At 35.8% G+C, this 9,904-nt stretch overlaps 1 protein-coding gene across 6 annotated transcripts; it reads left to right on the forward strand.

Annotated features, from left to right (window-relative positions):
- Positions 1 to 406: 406 nt before the first annotated feature.
- Cpsf6 (cleavage and polyadenylation specificity factor subunit 6) lies at positions 407 to 9,877 on the forward strand. Of its 6 annotated transcripts, none has more exons than XM_013316143.1 (15): positions 407 to 510; positions 627 to 839; positions 4,903 to 5,118; positions 5,452 to 5,563; positions 5,694 to 5,917; positions 6,271 to 6,300; positions 6,479 to 6,628; positions 6,917 to 7,013; positions 7,215 to 7,340; positions 7,446 to 7,546; positions 7,673 to 7,912; positions 8,183 to 8,388; positions 8,713 to 8,748; positions 9,386 to 9,487; positions 9,602 to 9,877. In XM_013316143.1, the coding sequence occupies exons 1-15, from the start codon at positions 445 to 447 to the stop codon at positions 9,786 to 9,788; spliced, it is 2,106 nt and encodes a 701-aa protein (XP_013171597.1). In that variant the 5' UTR covers positions 407 to 444; the 3' UTR covers positions 9,789 to 9,877. The 6 variants fall into 6 exon arrangements, with proteins under 6 accessions (XP_013171597.1, XP_013171599.1, XP_013171598.1 ...); XM_013316145.1 differs by having other exon boundaries at positions 9,389 to 9,487; XM_013316144.1 differs by having other exon boundaries at positions 6,920 to 7,013.
- The last annotated feature ends 27 nt before the right edge of the window (positions 9,878 to 9,904 follow it).

Genomic DNA, 9,904 nt, shown 5'->3' on the forward strand with positions numbered 1-9,904 from the left:
TCTCAAAAATCGTTGGAGTACGAATCCCTGTATTACCATTGTAACTGTATAATTGTGTATAATACCGATAGAGAAATGTATCGACTATTATAACATCATATGCCGAGATTTTGTCAAATCAAAAATTGTCATTAAAAAAATCAATTGCATTGCTTTTTGCTGTTGCACAGACGATTTGCAAACGTTTAATTAATACATGTGTATTGTATTGGGATTTCTGAGATCATTTCTTATGTTTTTGCGAGATTTGTATCATAACATAATGTTAAAAAAAACTGAGATCTCATCATGTTTTTATGTTAATTTTAAGGTTTTAAGCTACGGTTTCAGGATTAAAAGTCATATGTGTATACACTGTGAAAATATTTATTAAAACTGGTCACACTGGCAAAAGCAAATTCAAGATTACGTACGGCGCCACTTTTTCTGTCTGCTATTCGCAAAATGGCGGACGGAGGCGTGGATATAGATTTATACGCTGACGATATTGAATCAGATTTCAATAGACAGGTAAAATATTATTAATTTTGCTTATTTTCTATTCTATTACTTATTTACACAAGTGACAATATGCTACCTCGAGATTATACCACGTAATAATACAAAAAATTGCCGGCTATTTACAGGATGAATTTGGTGGTGACAACGTAGATTTGTACGACGATGTGCTTGCTGCTCCGCCGTCGAAGCCCGAGGACGTTGACGGCCCTCGGAACCCATCATCTCAGCAGCATTCGCATCCTCCGGAAGAAACGAATGGCAACGCTCCCTATCACAACAGCGCTCCAAACCACCATCATGGCCGCCGATTCCAACTTTATGTTGGAAACCTCACATGGGTTTGTACAAGATTTTGATTTATTTAGCGTCCTTTTGTAAATATAGGTTTCAACTTTAATTTTCGGTATTTGTTCTACGAAACGAACAAATAGCGATGGTATAAGAGCTGCCATTTTGAAATTTATCAATAAATCTTATGGAGTTGTAAATAAAAATAAAATAATTATCTTATTCATTTATGATAAATCACAAAAATGTTACCCAAAATAATTCAAGCATTTTGTGTGTTAAATTGAATGATATAAATACACGGAATTAATGCTCAATAGATGACTTTTGCTCGGTTTACATTATTCAAATTTTATTTTTACTTGAATCATGTAAAACAGACATGAAATGTTTAAAATACGCAGTAATTTAAAAATTATAATTTAAAATGAGATGCATAAACAAAATAGGTTCCAAACATTGCCTTATAACATTTTTATTATGAAATTTAATTTACATTGAAGATAATAGATTCATTTTTGTATTAAAGTTTCAGAATTGTAGCTCCTATTAATAACCATATGAAAACTTTACGACTTCCATTTTATTTATGAAACAGTTCAGTAGAAAAGTTTGAAATGAAAGTGCCCTATAACACTCTTGATAAATGTGATAGATTTAACGCAAAATGTTTTGGCTACAAGTAGAGTAGTGATTAAGACTATACATCATAAGTAAATGTAATATTTGTCAGATTGTAATTAATGCTCATAACGGTAAAGAAGCTGAAAATAGTAATATCTTTGTTTATTTGTGTAAACAAAATTGCATATTGTGAACTAATGAGTTAGTTATTTTTAGAGGTTCACTGCTGAATGTAGGTTTTTAATGGCAATTTTGCAAAACATGTTGAACCATGCATATAGCTACATCTCTTTTGGATTCTCTGAAGAGATGTAACCCTGAATGTATGGGTCGATGTTCTTGTTGCATTTCCAAATTAGGACCAATATAATTTTTCATTTATTTGTCAACAAAAAATTAAGAATGCAAATAAATATCATCTTAGTATCTAGGATAGCTTTTCATCCAAATATGTGTAGATAAATGTAAGATATTTGCTTGCCTGTTATCTGTCTAAATAATCTGGAAGTTGTATTTCTATGTTTTTTATATAATTGATGTATGACAACTTATCAATTTATGAAAATGTTTAAATATTTAGTATTTACATATAAAATATTTTTCCATATGGTTATGATTATTAATTTTATAATGGTAGATGTGATAAACATTGCCATTATGACAATAAAATCAGTTGTTTTGCTATAAATTTATTATGATATATGCCATGCCGTAAATATAAATTTCAATATAGCAAATATTCTTTCTCGAAATACCATGAAAATAATACTCGAACTTAAGCAATGAGAATGCATTTCATTTGCTTAGGATAATAAAGTATTATATTTGCTTAAAAACTATTAACCTATAATAATGTTTCAAATTACAATGTTATTAAACTTCTCGAGTTACTTGTACATAAATTTTCTTTGTAAAAAAAGTTTAAATATATAGTTAAGATTTTACAGAAGTGTATAAAAATATAATCAAGCTTTGTATATGTACAAAATTATATTTCTCATAATTAAATTATTTTATTAATAAGATTTTGTAAATTATATTCATCGAAAGATGTTTTTGTGATCTTTCTATATTAATAACTAATTTATGATTTAGATGTAAAGTTTTAAAAGGGGTTGTAATTTTTTTTATTAAAATGTTAGTGAAATGTAAAAAAATTATTACATTATATGCAAATGTAAGAAATGCTAAGTATTATTTTCATGGTGCCTAGACTTTTGCTATATTGGTAATGTGAAACAAGAACAAAATATTGTTCATTAAAAAGAAATCTTCCTGTGGGTTTCCACTGTTTGGACATATGTACAAAAACTATAGTCCCATCTGATGAAAAAAGTTACATTTCTTATATCTTTGAAGAGATATAACTGTTCATTGAATGGGTCAATATCATCACTTCATCATTCTCTTTGAGAAACTGAGATCATATGCTTTTGTACAGGTGTTTAGGCAATAGAAAACCATGGATATGTTGATATGTATTTATTTCCTTGTTGATTAGCAGCATAACTTTATATAATGTAAAATTTAAATCTTGTTTTTGTTTCAATTTGATAGTTTATTTTTTATGCTTAAAGCATTCACAGCAAAATTGTTGTCAATTTTGTGGTTTTGTTTAAACTAAAAATTAGAAATAGTTTAAAATCACATTCATTATATAACATTAAAGTATTTATTGCTTTTGATAATTTACAATGGTTAACATTTGCGGTTATTCAAGGCGACTTATTTTAAAAACAAAATATTTGCAAAATGCTTGTACCACTTTTATTACAAACAATTATTCTAAGATCATAAAAATCACTATTCTAGTGTTAATTTTTAAATCTAATTATGATTAAATACATTTTTCCTTAAATTATTGATACTATTTGCGTTAGCACCACACATCCTATTTCTGCCATGTGATATATATTTATAAAAATACACTGCATAACATTCGTAAATAAATGTGCATAATTAACACTCAAACATAACATATATAAAATGTTTATTTTAAGCAATTGATAAATTTTACACAAAAGTTCATGTTTACACCTTAATAGTTGCGGAAAGTATGGTTTAAATATTTAACTTTATTCAACATTTTATTATGTGATTTCTTATTTTGATAAGTGTAGAAAATTAGAAAGAGATTGTATGAACGCTTAATAAATTAGAATGTCTGATGTGATGTATGAATTGTTATATTTTATATATTTATATTTGTGTTTCAAATTTTATTAAAATAATGTGTTTTAACAAATAGCACCTTTTTAACAGGAATTTGTCTAATAAAACATCATGGTTATTTTATTAGACAATTGTTTTATGTATATAATGTGTTATGTATTTGATACCTCTATCGTTGGTAAGAAAAAAAGTGTGTTTAATATTAAATATCCTATACAAAATAAGCATGACTTAGGTTATAGCAAGTCAGTCTAATATTTTGCTCTTTGTAATTGGAATGCTGGAATATATAATTGCATTCTTATTACTTAACATATGTTAATTAATGTTTTTCTTGTCAGGTTGCAATGAGGTAAGCTATTTTAAATGTAGCTGTGTCTTGTTTTAATACTTTCATATTTATGTTAAATATTTATCTCTAAAATATTTTTTGTTAAATGTTTCCAAAGGTTATTGTTCACCACGTTGATAATAGAACAGTCTGATTGGTTATAAATATATTTTTTTATGTGTTCAAAATTCTTTTACTAAGCTTTTGCTAAGCGAAGCTGATTGAAATTTTGTGGAATTTGTTTCGTCACACCTCGAATGTTGTTCACTTTATTCTTTGAAACGTAAAATTCGATGTTATGAATTGTCTTGTCAAAAAATCCTCGTCGATGTCGTTTTGTAATTATTAATAGTGATTTATAAAATTTTTGTAAATCCTTGTCTTTGACAGATTTGTTTTACATGACCCAGCGCACTTAATTTTGTGTTAAGACTCTGTAGTAAGCCTATTTTGTACTCTGGTCGATACTAAATATTTATAACTATAAAATCTGAATAATAAATAATTATTAAGCATATGGATATTAGATTTGGGAGGGATGTTGTTTTGGAATTTATTAGTTGTAAAAAGTAAAAGGTTCGGTTTCTGAATTTGTTCAACCCCTACATTAACGTGTTGTTGTTATCGTGAAAAGACAATACTGTGATAATCATAATAAAAGAATGGTTACAAAAAATCTGTTTCCTTTCCACCCAACTACACCCGTGTATAAACCATCGCGAGAGTGATAAGTTTAAGATTTACACTTGTTCAATGAATCGCGTTTTAAAAACATAGTATTCAAATCCGAGCTTTTCAATAAAATGAAAGTCATTAATGTTAGGCGGTCGAATTTTGATAAACATTGGTTTTTCTGTGATACAAAATATTAGGTTATTGGTAAATGGTAGAAAGTTAAAGACGTGCACTCACGACGTATGTGTTTGATAAATATCCAATTTTGGCGCCTACGCATTTCCCTGAGTTTTGGAAACTAATTTTTACAGTGGGCGACAGATCAAGACATAGCAAACGCCGTCGCAGATATTGGCGTGAACGATTTCCAAGACGTCAAATTCTTCGAGAACAGGGCTAATGGACAGTCGAAGGGATTCTGCGTTATATCGCTCGGTTCAGACCAGTCTATACGATTGGTTATGGACCGTCTGCCAAAGAAAGAAATCCATGGACAACACCCAGTCGTAACTCTGCCAACAAAACAGGTAACTCGCGGTAAAACTACGTTTTAGTCTTCGTTATGTAGCTCTAATTGATTAGTGAAATTTATGACTTAAAAAGTATGAGGTTACCGTTTTCTAAAGTTTGGAGAAAATGAAGTGAAAATGTTTTGTTTTTTTCATTTTTCTCACAGATTACAGTATGAAATTTTGCTGAACTTAAGCTTTTGTTATCGGAGAAGGGAGAAGGTCTAAAAATGTAGTAGACATTTTAATAGTCAAAAAAGCAAATGTTTCTCTTATGCATTTATGTAGCATTTTCGTTTTGTAACGATATATAAATAGTATTAGAATGCAAATAGATCCGTTACTTTTCAGGCATTGAATCAATTTGAGAGTCAGTCGAAGACTAGATCGACGCCACCGGGTCCAAACAATCCAGGAATGAGAGGCCCACATCCGAGCGGACCACCTGGCCCGCATCCAGGAGGTAAAGGCTACAAATTAAAAAAATATATAGGCACATAAAATGAAAACAAATTCTTGATATGTTGGTTTTTTGCTAGTCTTCTTAAGTCCATATTTGCATTAGAAGTAGTGACTATTATGTCCATTTTTAGAATTCTTTGGTGGCGGACCAAACGGCCCGGGCCCTAACGGTCCTAGAATGATGATGTCGGGCCCTGGGGGACCTCACCATCAGTTGCGTGGGCCTCCGCCGGGTCCTCATGGGCCGCACGGGCCCCACCACTTGCCTCAACATCAGGGCCCGCCGCCGCATCATATGCAGCACCAGGGCCCACCACCTCATCAGGGCCCACCGCCGCATCGTCCTCCTATGCAAGTGAGTATCACAAGCAAGGATATTATGATATAATTTGCTCATTAAAATGTGCATGTATCACTTAAAAAACTCGTGCATATCATAATTATTGTAGTTTTCCAGTTGAGTAGTCATATTAAATTTTTTTCATTTACAATATTATTGCAGAAGATACTAATACAAACTACTTTTGCATTGAATTTCGCCATTTTCCTCGAAACTTATTCAAAACATCAGAGGGTGGACCTTATAACCCTTTGAAATACAAATAAAATTACTAATCTGCAATTGTATTTAGGCATTTATATTAGTTCGTCATTTTCAACATATAAGATATGTAATAATCATTTCATTTTATTCTTTTCATATAACAGCGACGAGACGAGAGGGATGTGCACCTCATGGTAAGTTATTAGATAGTGCATGACATTTGATGAGAATTGGGCCTCTGACTATCTTACAAAGTAAAGAGTCCCAATATCTCACCATAAGGATAAAAAAGCACATCTCTCTCGCTGTTCAAATAACTTTCTCACAATTTAATAAAAAGAGCAATTATGATGAAAAACAATGATTGTACAGTTCCAGGGCGGGCCTCAGATGCAGCGTGCCGGAGGGCCTCGCGCAGGGCCGGAGTGGCCGCGCGCGCCGCACCACATGCAGCCCGCGCCTGCGCCGCAGTACGGCCCGCCGCAGCATCAGATGCCACACCAGATGCCGCCACCGCACGGGGTCAGTATACTAAGAGATGCCAAGCGTTATGTCAGAAATCTGTTGTCTGTCCTACTTTAAGATAAAAAGTCCGGACAGGGATCGGGAAGAATTTCTTTCAATGACCTCTTTGACAATGAAACTGTGGACATGTGCATGTTAATGCACATGTCCAGAGTTTGCAATATACATACCTTGTAAGCTTTACAAGTTTAATGCCACCTACTAGCCATACGAATTGATTTTGAGACGTTGAAATTGTTATACCTTTTTCATTTATCCATTTTACATGAAATGTGTTATATTTAGCAGCCTCCGGGACAAGGACTGCCTCCGCCGCACCACCAGCTGCCGCCCCACCAGGCGGGACCACCGCGCGGACCTACGCCGTTGCCGCAGCATCCAGGTAAACAAATACTTCGATATCATATTATATTATATGTAATATGATATCATATTACCTGAAATCTATACGATTTTTATAGTACAAACTATAGTCAGTAGTGTTTACAAACGCTAACTGAGGCAAAATTCTGCACTATGTACCCTGTACCCTCGGTTTATTATTCCTGGTCAAGCTATAGTTAATAATGTCATGTGTTGGTAGATGGTTTTCCGGTAGGCGTGGGTCCAGGTGCGCCAGCGCCGCATGTCAACCCCGCCTTCTTCAGCCAGCAGCCACCCGGACAGCCCGCCCCGGGCGTGCAGCCGCCACCGCAGCCCACGGTGCCAGGTACACCTATCTTTAAATCCACTTTCACTACCATTCTTTCTTTATATTTTTATTCTTAAAGTATATGTATTAATGATTTTCCATGTAATAAAATTTTGTATCTAGGTCCAGGTGCACCTTATGGACATCCTCCTCACGGTGCGCCGCCGCCGAACCAAGGGCCACCATTGCCCGGCGCAAGAACACCATATGGAAGACCACCACAGGTTTGAACTGGTTATCAATAACTATATATTATATTGTCATGTAAGAGGGAACAAGTTCATGTCAGATCAGGTAACATGTATGTCATTGATGTGCGCACTTATTTGAAACGGTTATAAACTGTGCAGGGCTACGGCGGCGGTGGCGAGCCGCGCGGCGCGCACCACGTGGCCCCGATGGCGCACCCGCACGCGCATGCGCACCCGCAGCCAGTCATCAGCGAGGCGGAGTTCGAGGAGGTGATGGGCCGCAACCGCACCGTCTCCTCCAGCGCCATCGCACGCGCTGTCAGTGATGCCGCCGCTGGCGAGTACGCCTCCGCCATTGAGACGCTCGTCACTGCCATCTCGCTCATCAAACAGAGCAAGGTTCGCGAACAAACAGTACTCATATGTATATAAACATAACTAGCTGTCGCCCGCGACTCTGTCCGTGCAGAATAAATCAAAATCCGTTCAGCCATACTGGAGATACCTTCTAATATCAATCCATTCATCTAAACATTCGCATTAACAATATTTGTAAGATATACGACATATTCTGTGCGGACGAAGTCGCAGGCAAAATAGTTAATAATGGTGTTTGTAATAAAAACAACACTATGTAGTGGATCATTTCTTTAATGTAACAATTTTCAGGTAGCACACGACGACCGGTGCAAGATACTGATATCGTCGCTGCAGGACACGCTGCACGGTGTCGAGACGAAGTCTTACGGCGGTGAGCGACGGCGGTCACGGTCGCGGGAGCGTGACGCCCGAGCGCATCACCGCGCACCGCGTCGCCGCGACCGCTCCGCCAGCCGATACCGCGACCGCAGTCGTGACCGCGAGGACCGCGACAGGTGTGTAACTGACACTAACAACACAATATGCAATACGGAACTGCTCGAATCGTTGGTTTCAGAGACCAAAATTCTCATATTAAACATATCTATCCTCTTATTAACTTTGACAAAATAGAGATAACAATGGAAATTATATTGACAGGTCCGCTATTTTACGTAGACTTACGCGCGTTATATTATATAAAAATATCGCGATTGAAGCTTTTTAACCTCACTGTTGCAATTAAACTTTTGATCGGGAAAATTAGTTTACAGTTAAGTTTTATTTGGATTTTCGGTATTTAAGGTATAAACGGGAATAAAATGCCGCTTCAATTGCAGGTATAGGGAACGTTCAAGAGATCGCGACAGAGACTCGTAAGTGTCGTGCACTTGCCGAATATCTGCACTTTAACATTGCGGAAATATCGAATGTATCTCGAATTAACTACGGCAATACGACACCATTTTGCATGGCTGAGTTCTTGTTTTATTCTTCGACTACGTACTGCAATAATCACGATAATATTTATCTTCTAACTTTCTACTAAGCTTTGTTAATCTTAGAACTTTAGGACTGTATCACAAATAAAATCTAAGTGTGAACACTTTCATTTTTATATATTAATAAAAATTACAGATTATACATGCTACAAAGAAATCGCGTGATTTAAAATGTGAATAAATAAGTGTTTTTATGAGTAAGATAGTTCTGGTATTATATATACTAATGTAACTAACCACTTGATATTCATTGGCTTTGACTGGGCTTGTATTCATTTAATTAACATGTAATAAATAGTTAAATAACACGTATTTTTGAACTTGAAATAAACTTTAAACATATTGAGTTAGGAAGTCGCAATCTAATTTGCAGTGCCGTAAATTTCAACATATCGATAAATTCCAGCGAATTATAAGTTCTATAAAAATATTACCATTAAAATTATTTGATATACGAAGTCTGATATTTGATGTTTTACTGTATTAAGCAATGTAAATGTATTTGTTGCAGCAGGTACTACAGGGACTATCGCGAGCGTGAGCGCGAACGCTCCAGGTCTCGCGACAGGGAACGTGCCGACCACTATAATAGGGGACACAGCCGCGAGGAAAGGTATAAAATTACTATGTCAAGACGAAGCTAACATATCAAGGAACATCGTACTGATAGGACATGTCAGAAAGTTTAGTTTATTTTTTCCAATACTAATTAAATGACATTTCCCAGGGCACGTAAATCCCCAGTAGAACCTACAGCGGAGAGCGGAGCGGGCGACGCGACCGGAGCCAAGAGCCGGTCTGCGGGCGCGCCATACTACGATGAGCGTTACCGTGAGCGTAGGGAACGCGACCCCGCTCCAGCTGACCGCGACCGCGAACGCGAGCGCGACCACCGCCGTGACGCGCGACACTAACACGAACCGCGCACTGCCACTGCCACTGCTCCCACCATGGCCATTGTGACCACCACGGTCAATGTGACCACCACCGCCATTGTGACCACCACCGCCATTGTGACCACCACCGCCAT

This window comes from Papilio xuthus, unplaced genomic scaffold, assembly GCF_000836235.2.
Source record: "Papilio xuthus unplaced genomic scaffold, Pxut_1.1 DF826949.1, whole genome shotgun sequence".
NCBI classification, from domain to species: Eukaryota; Metazoa; Arthropoda; class Insecta; order Lepidoptera; family Papilionidae; genus Papilio; species Papilio xuthus.